This window comes from Nerophis lumbriciformis, linkage group LG02, assembly GCF_033978685.3.
Source record: "Nerophis lumbriciformis linkage group LG02, RoL_Nlum_v2.1, whole genome shotgun sequence".
Taxonomy (NCBI): domain Eukaryota; kingdom Metazoa; phylum Chordata; class Actinopteri; order Syngnathiformes; family Syngnathidae; genus Nerophis; species Nerophis lumbriciformis.
The window spans coordinates 42,911,575-42,929,874 of record NC_084549.2 but is presented as its reverse complement, the minus strand read 5'-3'; the positions used below and the strand labels follow the sequence as shown (position 1 = coordinate 42,929,874).

Below are 18,300 nucleotides of genomic sequence, written 5' to 3'. Positions count from 1 at the left end.
AAACACTAGCACCAGGTTGGAAATGGTTGAACACTTGAAGATTCTCCCTTTCAAGGGGAACTGCACTTTTTGGGGGGAATTCTGCCTATAAATCACAATCTCTATGAACACAACTTTTTTTTTAAGCATTCTAACTCGTAAATAAACGTACATAAAAGTCTATTTATAATGGAGCCAATGGGAACCATTTCTTCTATTGTGTTTATTCCAAACATAAAACCCAATAAACAACCATCAAAAAAGCACCAACAGTACACCATTTACATGTGACCTGAATATTAACCAATAATTAGCATTTTTGTTAAGCACGAACGTTAAGGACCTACATTTAGCGGCGTATTGATCCGAGCGCGGCAACTTCCTTATGCTGCTTTATTGACATCATCAGCCGGTGAGCTGCTTTCTCGCCTCTGAGCTTGTGATAGTTTAGTCTATTTTATAAGTCATGCCTCTCACATTGATAGTGAAATAATATAGACATAAACTGAGAAGATGGTCAACTTTGACAGCCAATTTAGACCCAGACACACAAAAGGCGCTGTTATCCACCCAATCCTTGGTGCATCTAAACGGGAATATATCAACATTCTAACAGTCGGCATCCCAGTGAGAGCAGACATTGTACAGTAAGTTTTTTTTTTTAATATGTTGGTTGGTTATAATTACTTACTTATGTATATAATATGTCGATGGAGGTGTTTGGATGTTTATTTTTTGCACTTTATAGGCGTAGCGACTCCCATAGGCTCCATTGTAAGCAGACTTTTGCTCGCATTTACTAGTTAGAATGCAAAAAAATAAAAAAATAAATGTTTTCTTGTCTTACATAAGGATTGTGAAATATAGGCAAACATAAAATAAGTGCATTTCCCCTTTAAGACCGTCCATAAGCTTATTGGTTGACTTACTGGTGCTGCTTTTTTGCCAACAGGACTCGGGCTGCAATGATTAAATTAATTAATTTGATTTGAAAAAGCTTCAGTTTATTTATGCTTATTATGTCATTCAATGAGTGTAACTAAAAAAAACCGAGAAAGCCTGGACCGCATGGAATGGCCGGGACTTGCTATGAAGGTTATGGCAAGCAGAAAAATCATTATAAAATAAATAAATACGCATTGATGCTATAAAGTGCATCTTATCTGATTACTCGATTATGAAACAAAATAATTTATAGATTACTTGATTACTAAAATAATTGGTAGTTGCAACCCTAAACTTGAACATGATTGACAGCATGTGGCAGCTGACCAATCAGCATTCAGATGCGAGTAAGAGCAAGTTGGCCTCCACACAGCAATATGAATCACGAACAAGACAGACAAATGAAAAATCCAAACAAGAGGAGTGTACTGCTCCACTCAAATATAGTTATAGTGTTGACTAAAACTTTAATGCAAATTGCAGCTCAAGTGTTTGTGATTCCTGGTAGCGTAATGACTTTTATGATATAATTTGATTCCTTGCCAGGACATACTGTACAAGGTAAACATTAAATTAATCTTAATGCAATCTTGACACACTAAAATAAAGTTATTTATTTTCATTCTGTTAATTTTCAATTTAATTTTTTATTTTGTACAAAAAATAATCTATCATCAATTTGTTTCCAATTCATATTATTTCAAAACATGCATCGACAACTGCGCTTTTTTTGTGTGGAATTTTGGAACATTCACATTACCTATGTTAGAGAAGAACTCATATGTTTTTCTTTGTTTAATGCATCCTAATTCGTAATATACGGCAAGTACGAGGTAGCTAATAATGCAGCTAACAGGAGTCATCTATACCGCCCATAAAGCCTCCTATTGAAAACTTCCAAAAACCGCTAATAATACTCTATTTACACCTCTTAACCTGAATATTAACAAAGTAGTTATTATAAGCTTATGCAGCTAGCTTATGCAGGTATTGACATACTAAGCTGGTAATCTGCTGCTTCGCCTCTGAGTTGGTAAAAGTTAATTCTAGATAATACAAAACCCAAAACCAGTGAAGTTGGCACGTTGTGTAATTCGTAAATAAATACAGAATATAATGATTTGCAAATCCTTTTAAACGTATATTCAATTGAATAGACTGCAAAGACAAGATATGTATTGTTCGAACTGAGAAACTTAATTTTTTTTCCAAAATAATCATTAACTTAGAATTTAATGGCAGCAACACATTGCAAAAAAGTTGGCACAGGGACATTTTTACCTCTGTGTTACATGGCCTTTCCTTTTAACAACACTCAGTAAATGTTTGGCAACTGAGGAGAGCAATTATTGAAGCTTTTCAGGTGGAATTATTTGCCATTCTTGCTTGATGTACAGCTTAAGTTGTTCAATAGTCCGGGGTCTCCGTTGTGGTATGTTAGGCTTCATATTGCGCCACACATTTTCAATGGGAGACAGGTCTGGACTACAGGCAGGCCAGTCGAGTACCCGCACTCTTTTACTATGAAGCCATGCTGTTGTAACACGTGGCTTGGCCTTGTCTTGCTGAAATAAGCAGGGGCCATGATAACAATGCTTGGATGGCAATATATGTTGCTCCAACACCTCTGTGTACCTTTCAGCATTAATGGTGCCTTCATAGAAGTGTAAGTTACCCATGCCTTGGGCAGTAATACACCCCCATACCATCGCAGATGCTGGCTTTTGAACTTTGCACCTAGAACAATCCGGATGGTTCTTTTCCTCTTTGTTCCAGAGGACACAACGTCCACAGTGTCCAAAAACGAATTGAAATGTGGACTCGTCACACCACAGAACACTTTTCCACTTTGCATCATTCCATCTTAGAAGATCTCCGGCCCAGCGAAGCCGGCGGCGTTTCTGGGTGTTGTTGATAAATGGCTTTTACTTTGCAAAGTAGAGATTTAACTTGCACTTACAGATGTAGCGACAAACTGTAGTTACTGACAGTGGTTTTTATGAAGTGTTCTTGAGCCCATGTGGTGATATCCTTTACACACTGATGTCGCTTTTTGATGCAGTACCGCCTGAGGGATCGAAGGTCCATAATATCATCGCTTACGTGCAGTGATTTCTCCAGATTCTCTGAACCTTTTGATGATATTACGGACCGTAGATGGTGAAATCCCTAAAATCCTTGCAATAGCTCGTTGAGAAATGTTGTTCTTAAACTGTTTGACAATTTGCTTACGCTTTTGTTCACAAAGTGGTGACCCTCGCCCCATCCTTGCTTGTGAATGACTGAGCATTTAATGGAAGCTGCTTTTATACCCAATCATGGCACCCACCTGTTCCCAATTAGCTTGTTCACCTGTGGGATGATCCAAATAAGTGTTTGATGACCATTCCTCAACTTTCTCAGTCTTTTTTGCCACTTGTGCCAGCTTTTTTGAAACATGTTGCTGGCATCAAATTCCATCCATCCATCCATCCATTTTCTACCGCTTATTCCCTTCGGGGTTGCGGGGGGCGCTGGAGCCTATCCCAGCTACAATTGGGCGGAAGGCGGGATACACCCTGGACAAGTCGCCACCTCATCGCAGGGCCAACACAGATAGACAGACAACATTCACACTCACATTCACACTAGGGCAAATTTAGTGTTTTTGGAAGTGGGAGGAAGCCGGAGTACCCGGAAGGAACCCACGCAGTCACAGGGAGGACATACAAACTCCACACAGAAAGATTCCGAGCCCGGGATTGAACCCAGGACTATTCAGAACCTTCGTATTGTGAGGCAGACGCACTAACCCCTCCCACCGTGCTGCCCAGCATCAAATTCCAAATGAGCTAATATTTGCAAAAAATAACAAAGTTTTCCAGTACGTACGTTAAGTATCTTGTCTTTGCAGTCTATTCAATAGGTTGAAAAGGATTTGCAAATCATTGTATTCTGTTTTTATTTACGATTTACACAAGGTGCCAACTTCACTGGTCTTAGGGTTTGTAAATCATGCCTCATCTCACTTGCATTGTAGAAGGCTGTGGCTATAAAGGAAGAGAAAGACACGAAAAGACGCTCGTTTGCATCACTTTCTTTTTTTGTTCAACCTGCGTAAGGATTATGATCAATTCTTCATCTAAATGGGAAGATATAATCATCCCACCAGTCTGCATCACAGTAAAAGCAGAACTTGAACATTAAGTAATTGTTTTATTATGTTTGTCGTTTGTATTTCTAGTTAAGCACTTAGGTATACTTCTACTTTCTGGATCTGCTTATCACTCAGCTTTTAAAACTTGTAGCTCATCCTCCTTACGTTCAGGCTCAAAAATACAAGTTTTTGGATCATCACTTTTCCCAAAGTAGTCTTTGTTAGTTTTCATGAAGTCTGCAATGATTAGTGGTAGTTGTTGTTGTTGTTGAAGGAAATGGCGAACGTTGTGATGTGTCAGTGATATTAATATGCCACCGTATGCTTAATATGACCAAAACATGCAGATATTACATGTTGTTATTCATTTGCCAGTTACTAATTTACGTATATGCTAACAGCATGAATATCCAATGTTGATGAAGGTTTTTGGCATTATAGGCGGAATAGAGCAAATTTCATTACCTCCAATATTAGCTGACGTTTGCTAGCGTTTATTTACGAGTTAGAATGCATTAAAAAAGAAAGAAAACTGTGTGCTTGTCTCACATAAGGATAGTGAATCACACACACACACACACACACACACACACACACACACACACACACACACACACACACACACACACACACACACACACACACACACACACACTTGAAAAATCCAAATTTCGTCCCTGTATATGGGAACTACTCCTGAGCTTTAATACAATTCCATGGACTGTGTGTAAAATGATTTTCTTTGAACTTCATTTCATTCACATCTTGACCCCAGATGATTATGGGGCACTGCTATTGGCCGAGGCTCTTCTAGAAGAGTGCCTGCAAGAAAATATGGACCTATTACGGCGATCCACACCTTTAATGGACAAGACGCAACCCAAAATATGCCGTGCCAAAAGCTACCTCAACAACATTCTAAGCCGAGGCCGTCTCACGGTCAGTCAAATTGAGATGCTTGGATACTTTTCAACAGCTTTTTTGTTTTCTTTGACATTTTTGAACCCCATAAAAAGTGTGAAACAAACTAAAGAATCACTGGATACACCTCTACATCTGTATTTGTCGTTATTGATTCCCTCTTCTTCCTCAGCCCAAGTACTTGAATGAAGCTCTGCTGCTGATGGCCAAAGTGCACTATGTGCAGGGTCGCCACCGCGATGCTCAGGGAATGTGTGCAAGGGTGGGATTGGAGGAGCTTACACGTGACGAACAGCCCACTTACCACCTGCGCCTGCTGGCTGAGGCCTTCATCATTAAAGGTACTATATGGCTCCCCAACACATTTCACAAACCTTTACATCAAAATTCTGATCGTTTTATGATCAATAAGTTCATTGTTGAGGTCTCATCCTTGAAACAACAAAGTAGAGAGCAAAAAGGTACAAGTTTCTTAGAATATTAACAATTGGTCGTGTTCCTTGGAGCACTTGTCAAGAAGAACTAATTCTCGCCGGAACAGAGTAATACATTTATCTCAAGGCACTTAGCATGTGGAGTAAGTTTAATACCTATTGAACCCCCATGATCATGATGTTGGAGGGTAGGAAAAAACCTTCTCAGCAAAACACTTTGAACAGAACCAAGAGGTAGTTGGTTTTGAATGGAGTCTGGCGAACTCTGAAAAAAACACATCAATACTATAGTGACAAGCAAAATGATAGAAGTCTTTATGGTTGTACAGTTGTACCTCGGTTTTCATCTGCCACACTTTTTGTATAATTTGGTGTTTGATGTAAATATGCGCCAATATGTTGCCCCGGTTTGCGTGCACTGTCTCGGTTATCGTATGGCCAAACATTGTGCGTAATAAAATAATCTGGTTGCCCATGTATTGTTGTGCAGAATCAAATTGGTCACTGTGTTTTCCACCATTGGCTCAAAGAAAGTAGCATGTGCCAGCACTTAAACAATATACATGACAACAATACATTAAAGATTAAAAAAAGGTAAAAAACACATTTAATACAAGAGAGAAGCTGTAGCTATGTACGAAGGTGGCGTCCACATTTTCTTACCCTCCCTTCTCTGCTCATTGCCATCTTTGCCAACAAGAGTCTTTAATAAAAAAAAAAGTGGTTTGAAATGTTCATTTATCCATTTCATTCAGTATGTATATGCATTTTACTTTGTTTTCTGCATGGAAAAACTATAACCATTATCTCTTTTCATTAATATTTTTGGGTGTCTGGATCAAATAGATTTACATGCATTTTAATGGGAGTAATTGCTCCGGTTTTTGTATCATTTGGTCTTTGTCAGACCTTTTTAAACGTAATATATACTATGGACTGAACTCTCACAATATTATGTCAGAACCACTCGACATCCATTGCATTCGGTCTCCCCTAGAGGGGGGGGGTTACCCACATATGCGGTCCTCTCCAAGGTTTCTCATAGTCATTCACATCGACGTCCCACTGGGGTGAGTTTTTCCTTGCCTTTATGTGGGCTCTGTACCGAGGATGTCGTTGTGGCTTGTGCAGCCCTTTGAGACACTTGTGATTTAGGGCTATATAAATAAACATTGATTGATTGATTGATTGATAATACTAACAAAAACCAATGTACCATTGCACTGTTACTAAAAGTAACTAGAAAAGCACTCAGAGAGTGCAGACCACCACCAGGCCAAGCTTCCAAATAAAAAGTCCTGAATCCAGACGGTGATCAATGAATCAATGAATCAATCAATCAATCAATCAATCAATCAATCAAAGTTTACTTATATAGCCCTTAATCACAAATGTCGCAAAGGGCTGCACAAACCACAACCACATGGTGCAGATCAGCTCCAAAATGTGATAACTTGGTCATTATCCCATTTCCGGCATTTCCTGAAATGTTTGATAAAAATCTGCCCATAACTTTTTGAGCTATCTATAGCTGAATGAAAGAAATGGAATGAACCTTCTCATTAGTCATCCACTCTCTTTGTCTCTGCAAAGTCGCATAGAAACATAAGGTAATGTCGGAGAAATGATCCACATAAGACCCAAAATCTAGTCAGTTGTTTCTTATCCCATTTCAAATGTTTCCCAGATTTTTCATGAAAATCCGCCCATAACTTTTAAAGTTATTTTACTAATTAATAGACAAGCAAACCAACGACAATGATTACATTACCGCCTGGCAGAGGTAACTATAGCGCCTCCGGAATCAGCGGCGCTTCCTAAAGAGTACAAAAATAAACATGCTACTGGTATTAATATTTGCACTGATGAATAAGTATTGTTTTCTATCTTTATGAACCCAATATTTGTCTCATCTAGATGGATTTAAAGGGGAACATTATCACAATTTCAGAAGGGTTAAAACCATTAAAAATCAGTTCCCAGTGGCTTATTTTATTTTTCGAAGTTTTTTTCAAAATTTTACTCATCACGCAATATCCCTAAAAAAAGCTTCAAAGTGCCTGATTTTAACCATCGTTATATACACCCGTCCATTTTCCTGTGACGTCACACAGTGGTGCCAATACAAACAAACATGGCGGTTAGAACGGCAAGGTATAGCGACATTAGCTCGGATTCAGACTCGGATTTCAGCGGCTTAAGTGATTCAACAGATTACGCATGTATTGAAACGGATGGTTGTAGTGTGGAGGCAGGTAGCGAAAACAAAATTGAAGAAGAAACTGAAGCTATTGAGCCATATCGGTTTGAACCGTATGCAAGCGAAACCGACGAAAACGACACGACAGCCAGCGACACGGGAGAAAGCGAGGACGAAATCGGCGATCGCCTTCTAACCAACGATTGGTATGTGTTTGTTTGGCATTAAAGGAAACTAACAACTATGAACTAGGTTTACAGCATATGAAATACATTTGGCAACAACATGCACTTTGAGAGTGCAGACAGCCCAGTTTTCATCAATTAATATATTCTGTAGACATACCCTCATCCGCTCTCTTTTCCTGAAAGCTGATCTGTCCAGTCCAGTTGGAAATGCATCTGCTTTGAGTGTCGCAGGATATCCACACATTCTTGCCATCTCTGTCGTAGCATAGCTTTCGTCGGTAAAGTGTGCGGAACAAACGTCTAATTTCTTGCCACTTTCGCATCTTTGGGCCACTGGTGCAACTTGAATCCGTCCCTGTTCGTGTTGTTACACCCTCCGACAACACACCGACGAGGCATGATGTCTCCAAGTTACGGAAAACAGTCGAAAAAACGGAAAATAACAGAGCTGATTTGACTCGGTGTTCGTAATGTGTTTGAGAAAATGGCGGATTGGTTCCCGATGTGACGTCACATTGTGACGTCATCGCTCCGAGAGCGAATAATAGAAATGTGTTTAATTCGCCAAAATTCACCCATTTAGAGTTCGAAAATCGGTTAAAAAAAAAAAGGTCTTTTTTCTGCAACATCAAGGTATATATTGACGCTTACATAGGTCTGGTGATAATGTTCCCCTTTAAGCACTATAAATTGACAGAAACACTGCATACTGGAAGAGTACGAGTGAAGGTTCCCATTTTGTATATATTCATTGGGGATATAAACAAGTACAATGATAAAAGGCAGATACATTCTAGTTTATTAAGGGAGAACAAAACTTTTTTGGAATTTTGCAACACATGTCTTTCTTTTTTTTGTGTGCTCTGAATATTGAAAAAACTGGCACATTAATAATGTAATATTTACAGTATTTATAAGCATGACATCATTTCTTTCCTGGGCACATTGATTTCACACAGCGCATACCAACTACTTCTGTCAACTACAGCATAGAGAGCACGTTCTGTGTTTGCTACCACTAACCATGACAGACTTTGTGAGAGCCTTGCAACGTTATGTAGTAGCACTATTGCTAAACGTTTCATGGACAAAATAAGAACAAAACAAAACGGTGACGTATTATGTCCGCTCACACTTGGATGCCGACTGATGTATCTTTGAGCACATGACTTGTGCTCTCATTTAGCTGGTCAAATCAGAATAATCCTCACTCCTCAGTAAAAAATGCCAGGAGCAAATGCGCATTTGCTGAGTCTTCTTAACGATGTTGTCGGGTTTTATGTTGCGTTCCATCTGTTGAAAGCCAAGTTGAGAACAACTATTCACTACTTAAATTACACTGGTGAGAAGCATGACATATAACTTTTCCAAACTCAAACACAATACAGCTGCAGCAGAAGAAGCTCAAGTAGCTAGCATTACCTCTTGTTACTGGCCACAGGAGCAGTGTGAGCAAAGCGATGTGTCACTACACCAGAAAAGTAGTCCCTCTGTGTTAGCTCTTACGATAACAATTTCGCTATAGCTTGGTTAACATGCAGGTAACAGCATCTAAAGGACACGTTGGCAGTTTTTGGATGTTTTTATGTAGAGCGCTTTATAGGCAGAAAAGATGACTCCGCATTACTTAAATTGTTTGCTGCCCAGTACTGAAAGTTTTTCACTACTTAGGAAGTACAGAAAAGGGCAAGATGTGCATTGTTGTCTCACATACGGATTGTGAATGATGGGAAAAATCCCCAAAAAGCTGCAGTTTTTCCTTTAAAGAGCAAATTCAGACATTTCTTCAAAAAGCAAAAATAATATTAAACTATATGTAATAGTACCAGTAATTGTATTCAAGGTAAAAGTGTACTGGTTGAAACTTTATACTGACTAAGAACATGAGTGTTTCCACACGACAGAGTTCAAATGCGGCTTGAGAATCCCTTGATGCTTCAGTTCCCCATCTGTTGCGCTTCATTTACTTTTATTTCATGTCAAATCAGCAGTGCGTACATTAACAACAGTTAGCTACATTTTCAACAAGCTCAAATTTGTAAGTAAAAATAAAAGTGCTTGATTACAAAACACATTCTTAATATTAATACAAACAACTTTTTTAAGGACATCATGGATACCTTTCACAAAATACAACATCATTCTTAGAGCCTTGGTTTATCTTGTTATCAGCAATATCATCATCATTTATTTCACCAAATGCTTCCTGATGAGCAGATGTGACTATCTGCTGGATGAAATATAGTTATGTAACAAACACTGTCTGATTTCAATTTCAGCCTTATTTTAGGGCGGCTTCTTGATTACCGGTAATTTAAGGTGGACAAATATTTAGTAGATATGTTGCATAAGGAATTTGATCTGCTTGGAATATTTTGGTGGTTATGTCTATTTGCAACATTCTGATTATTAGATTAGGTCTGGCGTCTGGCCAGAGACTTCAGACCAACCTCCTCGTCGTTTTGGCTGGAAAGGTACAGACTTACCTGTTTATTCTATCTATTATATTCGCAGACACCAGGTTGGTCATCAAATTAGTATCTATAACCTATAACGGGTGTCCAAACCTTTTGACTTGGTGGCCGCATTGGGCTAAAAAATTTGGACTTTGGCCAAAAACCAACTGCATTTAAAGTAACAATATATATACACACATACAGTATATACAGCCTATACATATATATGTGTACATATATACCGGTACACATATTATATTAATATATCATATATATATATACAGTCGTGGTCAAAAGTATACATACACTTGTGAAGGACATAATGTCATGGCTGTCTTGAGTTTCCGATAATTTCTAAAACTCTTATTTTTTTGTGATAAAATGATTGGAGCACATACTTGTTGGTCACAAAAAACATTCATGAAGTTTGGTTCTTTTATGAATTTAATATGGGTCTACTGAAAATGTGACCAAATCTGCTCGGTCAAAAGTATACATACAGCAATGTTAATATTTGGTTACATGTCCCTTGGCAAGTTTCACTGCAATAAGGCGCTTTTGGTAGCCATCCACAAGCTTCTGGTTGAATTTTGGACCACTCCTCTTGACAAAATTGGGGCAGTTCAGCTAAATTTGTTGGTTTTCTGACATGGACTTGTTTCTTCAGCATTTTCCCCACGTTTAAGTCAGGACTTTGAGAAGGCCATTCTAAAACCTTAATTCTAGCCTGATTTAGCCATTTCTTTACCACATTGATTAAAGCAAGCTATAACAGACTTAACAACCCATAACTTCAACTACAAACCCCGTTTCCATATGAGTTGGGAAATTGTGTTAGATGTAAATATAAACGGAATACAATGATTTGCAAATCCTTTTCAACCCATATTCAATTGAATGCACTACAAAGACAAGATATTTGATGTTCAAACTCATAAACTTTTTTTTTTGTTGCAAATAATAATTAACTTAGAATTTCATGGCTGCAACAAGTACCAAAGTAGTTGGGAAAGGGCATGTTCACCACTGTGTTACATGGCCTTTCCTTTTAACAACACTCAGTAAACGTTTGGGAACTGAGGAGACACATTTTTTAAGTTTCTTAGGTGGAATTATTTCCCATTCTTGCTTGATGTACAGCTTAAGTTGTTCAACAGTCCGGGGTCTCCGTTTGGTATTTTAGGCTTCATAATGCGTCACACATTTTCAATGGGAGACAGGTCTGGACTACAAGCAGGCCAGTCTATTACCCGCACTCTTTTACTATGAATCCACGTTGATGTAACACGTGGCTTGGCATTGTCTTGCTGAAATAAGCAGGGGCGTCCATGGTAACGTTGCTTGGATGGCAACATATGTTGCTCCAAAACATGTATGTACCTTTCAGCATTAATGGCGCCTTCACAGATGTGTAAGTTACCCATGTCTTGGGCACTAATGCACCCCCATACCATCACAGATGCTGGCTTTTCAACTTTGCGCCTATAACAATCCGGATGGTTCTTTTCCTCTTTGGTCCGGAGGACACGACGTCCACAGTTTCCAAAAACAATTTAAATGTGGACTCGTCAGACCACAGAACACTTTTCCACTTTGTATCAGTCCATCTTAGATGAGCTCAGGCCCAGCGAAGCCGACGGCGTTTCTGGGTGTTGTTGATAAACGGTTTTCGCCTTGCATAGGAGAGTTTTAACTTGCACTTACAGATGTAGTGACCAACTGTAGTTACTGACAGTGGGTTTCTGAAGTGTTCCTGAGCCCATGTGGTCATATCCTTTACACACTGATGTCGCTTGTTGATGCAGTACAGCCTGAGGGATCGAAGGTCACGGGCTTAGCTGCTTACGTGCAGTGATTTCTCCAGATTCTCTGAACCCTTTGATGATATTACGGACCGTAGATGGTGAAATCCCTGAATTCCTTGCAATAGTTATATAAATGATAAATGGGTTATACTTGTATAGCGCTTTTCTACCTTCAAGGTACTCAAAGCGCTTTGACAGTATTTCCACATTCACCCATTCACACACACATTCACACACTGATGGCGGGAGCTGCCATGCAAGGCGCTAACCAGCACCCATCAGGAGCAAGGGTGAAGTGTCTTGCCCAAGGACACAACGGACGTGACTAGGATGGTAGAAGGTGGGGATTGAACCCCAGTAACCAGCAACCCTCCGATTGCTGCACGGCCACTCTACCAACTTCGCCACGCCGTTGGTTGAGAAAGGTTTTTCTTAAACTGTTCAACAATTTGCTCACGCATTTGTTGACAAAGTGGTGACCCTCGCCCCATCCTTGTTTGTGAATGACTGAGTATTTCATGGAATCTACTTTTATACCCAATCATGGCACCCACCTGTTCCCAATTTGCCTGTTCACCTGTGGGATGTTCCAAATAAGTGTTTGATGAGCATTCCTCAACTTTATCAGTATTTATTGCCACTTTTCCGAACTTCTTTGTCACGTGTTCCTGGCATCAAATTGTAAAGTTAATGATTATTTGCAAAAAAAAAATGTTTATCAGTTTGAAAATCAAATATGTTGTCTTTGGAGCATATTCAACTGAATTTGGGTTGAAAATGATTTGCAAATCATTGTATTCCGTTTATATTTACATCTAACACAATTTCCCAACTCATATGGAAACGGGGTTTGTACTTCAACTTTAACAACCCCTGACAAAAATGCAATATGAAGTATAATCGATAAAACACTGGGTATTAAGAGTAGGACTGTGAATCTTTGGTCACCACACGATTTGATTCGATTCTTGGGGGTAACAATTCCATTCAGAATCGATTCTCGAGTCAAAATGATTCTTGATTCAAAATCAATATTTTTTAATAACATTGGGTGCCAGTTTTATGATTAACTACATTTCTCAATAAAATAAATAGCTGTGATACATTTCAATGTTACTTTAAAGAGAACGGGTTTGTTTAATAAAATGTTACCCAAACGTAAAGTCAAATACAAATAAGACAATAAGAGAAGGATCCTACACTTCTCTTTTCTACCGTGTGTGGACTTTATTTGTTGGTTATAGTTAATTTACACCATGAGTGGGGAAACTTGTTTGGATTTGGTCATATAAATTGATAATGTGCTCAATTTGCTTTCAAATGAGAACTGTGGTCATTGACCATCGCTTCTGTCTTGGTCCACAAAACGGCGGCAATATCCCCTCACCTCAAACTTCATGGGACCAAATTTAGGCAAAACATGCCAATCTTCTTGGTAAATGTGATGTCTCGCGGGCTGCACGGAAGACCCCGCGATCAATGTTGTAACGTACAATGTCTCTTTTTATCAACATATGTCCAGTGTTTCCAGACAATCGTTTATATCGCCAGAATCACATTTGGAATGCCACAGAAAGATTTCACATCTGTTTTTTTTTTCTTCTTTACATTTGCTGTGTTCACATTAACTCACAATCACATTATAATGAGGCTTCCTGTGTATTTATTCCTTTCAAATCTGTACAGTAAATGGCATCAGAACTCTGCATTTTAAGGCACCTCATACGCACAAACCACAGCTGAATTTCTCACGCATTATAACCCATATCGATATAGTGACATATAAGACGTACAATGACGTGTACATTATCTTCAATGTCAGCGCACAATTACATGGACTCCAGGAAACATGAATGTTTTATAATCACCTTTGTGTGTTTTTTGCACAAGCATTCACTGCTGTCAGAAATGAAACAAACATGCTTAAACTGCACTTTTTGGGGAATTTTGCCTATCATTCACAGACATGAACATGGATATATTTGTTTTCTAAGGCATTCTAACTAAACATAAATAAAAGTCTGCTTATAGTGGAGCCAATGAGAGGTCTTCTAATCCGCTAATAAAACCCAATAAAAATCAAAAAAGCGCCAACAATACTTCATTTACATTTCATGACTTGAATATTAACCAAGGATTCGTGGTATTGTTATCATTAGCGCAAACGCAAACGAGCTATTTATAGCCGGCATTGTGATCAATACGGTATGTGCTTATGTTTACATCATCGAGTGGTAAGCTGCTTCCTCACTTCCTTTGCTCGTGAAAGTTTTTTCTAGGCCATAAATCATGCCTCTCACCTGGATAATAGAAGGACGAGGATGTAATCCGACATGTTGGTACACTTTGACAGCTAATTTAGACCCGGAAATGGTAAAAACGACCTAAAAAGACACTTGATTATTTTTCATCCAAACAGGACTATAGGTGGGTTGCAATCACGTGACCTAGAGGTACATCAAGGCCCTTCTGGATTTCAGGTGATGGTCTAGAGTTTATTTACCTGAATTACTGCAGATTTGGGCGTATTTTGAAAGGTTTAGAAGCAAATATATAGGCCATCATGAAAACATATTTAAAATCGGATGGAGTCGATTTATACACTCTTGAGAAATTTAAAAAAATAATAATTTAAACCATTTGTTATCACCAAGACGTTACTGTTTGCTACAACCTCACTTTATTTGACTTTGTTGTTTTCGCGGGCTTTGGTGGGGCTGAGAACAAAGGGTTAGGGTTTTATCTTCTCACACTGCTTTTAATCCATCAGAGTGTCTGTTTTTACATGAGGGAACGCTGGACAGTTTTGTCCTGGTTGATGCTGAGATGCTTGACAGGTTTTTTTCTATAATAAAACCCACCACATGTATTTTAGATAAAATTTTAACCCAATTTTTTTTGAATATTTTATGGTTATTTGAGAGAGGAGATTTTAAACATCTTAAATAGTTTGCTTCAAACGGGGGTCTTTCTTGCTGCTTTTAAAAAAGCGGCGGGGAGACCCTGCTAAAGAAGAGCCATTTGGATGCTGACAATTTTAATAATTACAGACCTGTATCAAATTTACGATTTTTAAGTAAAATCTTAGAAAAACTTGGTTTTAAACAACTATTTGATTTTTTTTAATTAATGCAATATTTTAGAGAAGTTTCAGTCTGGTTTAGGGTGAACCACAGTACACAGACAGCCCTTTTAAAGATTGTTATTGATCTCAGGTTGAGTGCTGACTCTCAAAAACTGTCAGTATTGGTTCTACTAGATCTCAGTGATGCCTTTGATACAGTAGATCACCTCATTCTTTTAAATCAGGGGTTTCAAACTCAATTTACCTGGGGGCCACTGGATGCAGAAACTGGGTGAGGCTGGGCCGCAAGAAAAGATTTCTTAAAAAAAATCTAACATGCACTTTTTAATGAATTCACCTTCTTTGAATGGCTTTCCCGCCCTAGCAACAATCTCACTCACCATGTAGCTAGCTGCTGCATCGCTCTTTTCGCTTGCTTTCTTGAATAAATCTTGTTGCCTCAGTAGAATGGTTTTAAAAATTTGCAACCTGGTTCACTCTCTCATCTCCCTGGTATTTTGCATACTCCTCAGCATGTCTAGTTGTATAATGACGTTTCAAATTGTATTCCTTGTGCACCGCAACTTTCTCTGTGCAAATAAGACACGTCGGGGTGCCCCTGTGCTCAATAAAGAAATATTGCATCTCCCACTTTTCCTGGAATTGTCTTTGCTCATCACTAACCTTTCTCTTCACTTCAGGCTTTGAAAAAGACATGTTTGGGGTTGTAGAATATATTTGTATTTAGCCGGCGCGGAGAATAAGGTTATTTCCGCAATGTGTGTCGTTCCGCTTTTCCTCCCTACAGCAACGCGGCGGTCGGCGGAAAGTACCGGGATAGCGAGCGCAAAAAAGTGACTGCTCCTGGAGTGTTGTTCGGCATCATATAAAAATATATGTTGTATTCATCGTGTGAGACAATGCAAATTAAACAATAAAAAAACTAATAACGGTTTGAATTGGTCCAGGTTATCAGGGACTTTATTACTGACGGACAGGTGTCGCGGTGTGACTGCAGCCAGGCACATAAGAAAACCCTCGTCCCCATGGCAACGTTTCTGTCGTTTTCACTCATTTGCCGCTTTTCCACTAACGCAGGGCCCTTGCAGGGGTATTTTGGACCCAAATAACAAAAATCATCTCTGTCTGCAGCCAACGGGAGGGGGGGCTCGCTGTGGAGTTTACAGTTACGGTAGCACAATTAGCCCCGAACGGGCTAACATCACGACTAACGTGTTACACGTCCGATTCGCCCAGCGACTCTCTCTGTCGGAGTATCAGCACTGGGGTCCACCACAGTTTTGTATCGCTTCGGAAGCTACCCAGAGCGAGACAGGGAGCGAGAGAGACTCTCGAATTTCAGTGCCCCTCCCAAAATTCTCCCAGGGCAACTTTTCCCCCGAGTTTCACCTGGACAACAATGTTGAGGGCGTGCCGTGATGGCGTGCCAACCCAGTCACATGCTGTATGCGGCTTCTACAGACACACGCCAATGACTGCAAGACATACTTGGTCAACAGCCATACAGGTCACACTGAGGGGGGTTTGGGGGGTTGCAGGAGTGTATATTGCAGCCCGGAAGAGTTAGGGCTGCAAAGGATTCTGGGTATTTGTTCTGTTGTGTTTATGTTGTGTTACGGTGCGGATGTTCTCCCGAAATGTGTTTGTCATTCTTGTTTGGTGTGGGTTCACAGTGTGGCGCATATTTGTAACAATGATAAAGTTGTTTATACGGCCACCCTCAGTGTAACCTGCATGGCTGTTGAACAAGTATGTCTTACAGTGACTGCAAGACAGAAGCTTGTCTGCAGAAGCCGCACATATTATGTGACTGGGCCGGCACGCTGACGCGACGGCAGGTTGTAGAGGACGCTAAAGGCAGTGCCATCACGCCCTTAATAAATTTGTCCAGGAGAATGGTTGCCCCGGGAGATTTAAGGGAGGGGCAGGCACTGAAATTCGGGAGTCTCCCGGAAAAATCGGGAGGGTTGACAAGTAAGCTCGCGGGCCGCACTAACATTAAACTTTCATATTAAGGTGGGGGCCGCAATATAACGTCTCGCGGGCCGCAATTGGCCCGCGAGCCGCGTGTCTGAGACCCCTGTTTTAACACCCGGTGGGCCTCTCTGGTACTGTTCACAAATGGTTCACTTCTTATCTCTCACACAGAATATTCTTGGTAAGTATTGATACATGCTCCTCAAAGACCCATGAAATCACATGTGATGTGCCTCAAGGATCAATTTTAGGTCCTATTCTTTTTAATATTTACATCATTCCATGTTGCAGTGTCATCAGGAGACATGGAATTAATTTCCACAGTTATGCTGACAACACACAGTTGGATATTACCATGCCTCCTGATCACACAAGACCAATTTATATTCTTGTATATGCATTTCAGATATTATGTCCTGGATGGCAGATAACTTTTTACAGCTTAACCAGGACTAGACTGAAGTTTTAGTCATTGGCCCTGAGGCCCCGAGAGAGAAACACATATCAAAACTACAATCATTGTCTTTAACTCCATCACTACAAGTGAAACATCTGGGCATAGTTTTCGACTCTGACTTTAGTTTTGGAAACCTATAAAAAAATATAACAAAAATGTTTTTTTATCATCTTTGGAATAATCACAAATAGGCAAACAATAATAATTTAAAAAAAAAAAGCTAATAAAAATTGTAATAAAAAAAAATTTTTCACATCTTTATTTACACCAATTTCATATAGTACCGATAAGAGTACCGAATAATGCCGGTATCAATAAGGAATATCAATATTGGTATCGGTATCGATAAAATCCTAACGATGTACATCCCTACGCAAAACTAAAATGTATCTAAATAAATAAAGTATTTAATTTTGAAATCTGCATTAGCTTCGGTGTATTGTGACACTTAAATTTGACATTACATCAGAATTGCCAACCTTGAGACCTCCGATTTCGGGAGGTTGGGGGGGGACGTGGTGGGGGGCGTGGTTAGCGGCGTGGTTAAGAGGGGAGGAGTATACAGCTAGAATTCACCAAGTCAAGTATTTCATATACATATATATATATATATATATATATATATATATATATATATATATATATATATATAAGAAATACTTTACTTTCAGTGAATTCTAGCTATATATATATATATTATATATATATTATGTGTAT

At 39.2% G+C, this 18,300-nt stretch overlaps 1 protein-coding gene across 6 annotated transcripts in view; it reads left to right on the top strand.

Annotated features, from left to right (window-relative positions):
- Positions 1–18,300, top strand: part of ttc7a (tetratricopeptide repeat domain 7A) — a 132,806-nt gene that overhangs the window by 1,723 nt on the left and 112,783 nt on the right. For 5 of the 6 annotated variants that reach the window (XR_009815472.2, XM_061963042.2, XM_061963050.2 and 2 more), the window contains 2 exons: positions 4,836–4,999; positions 5,154–5,322. Coding sequence is in view for 5 of the 6 variants with exons in the window: in XM_061963042.2 (XP_061819026.1) it covers positions 4,836–4,999; positions 5,154–5,322 (333 nt within the window). In the remaining variant the exon portion in view is untranslated. The remainder of the gene's footprint in view (positions 1–4,835; positions 5,000–5,153; positions 5,323–18,300) is intronic. The other variant, XM_061963091.2, reaches the window with a different exon arrangement.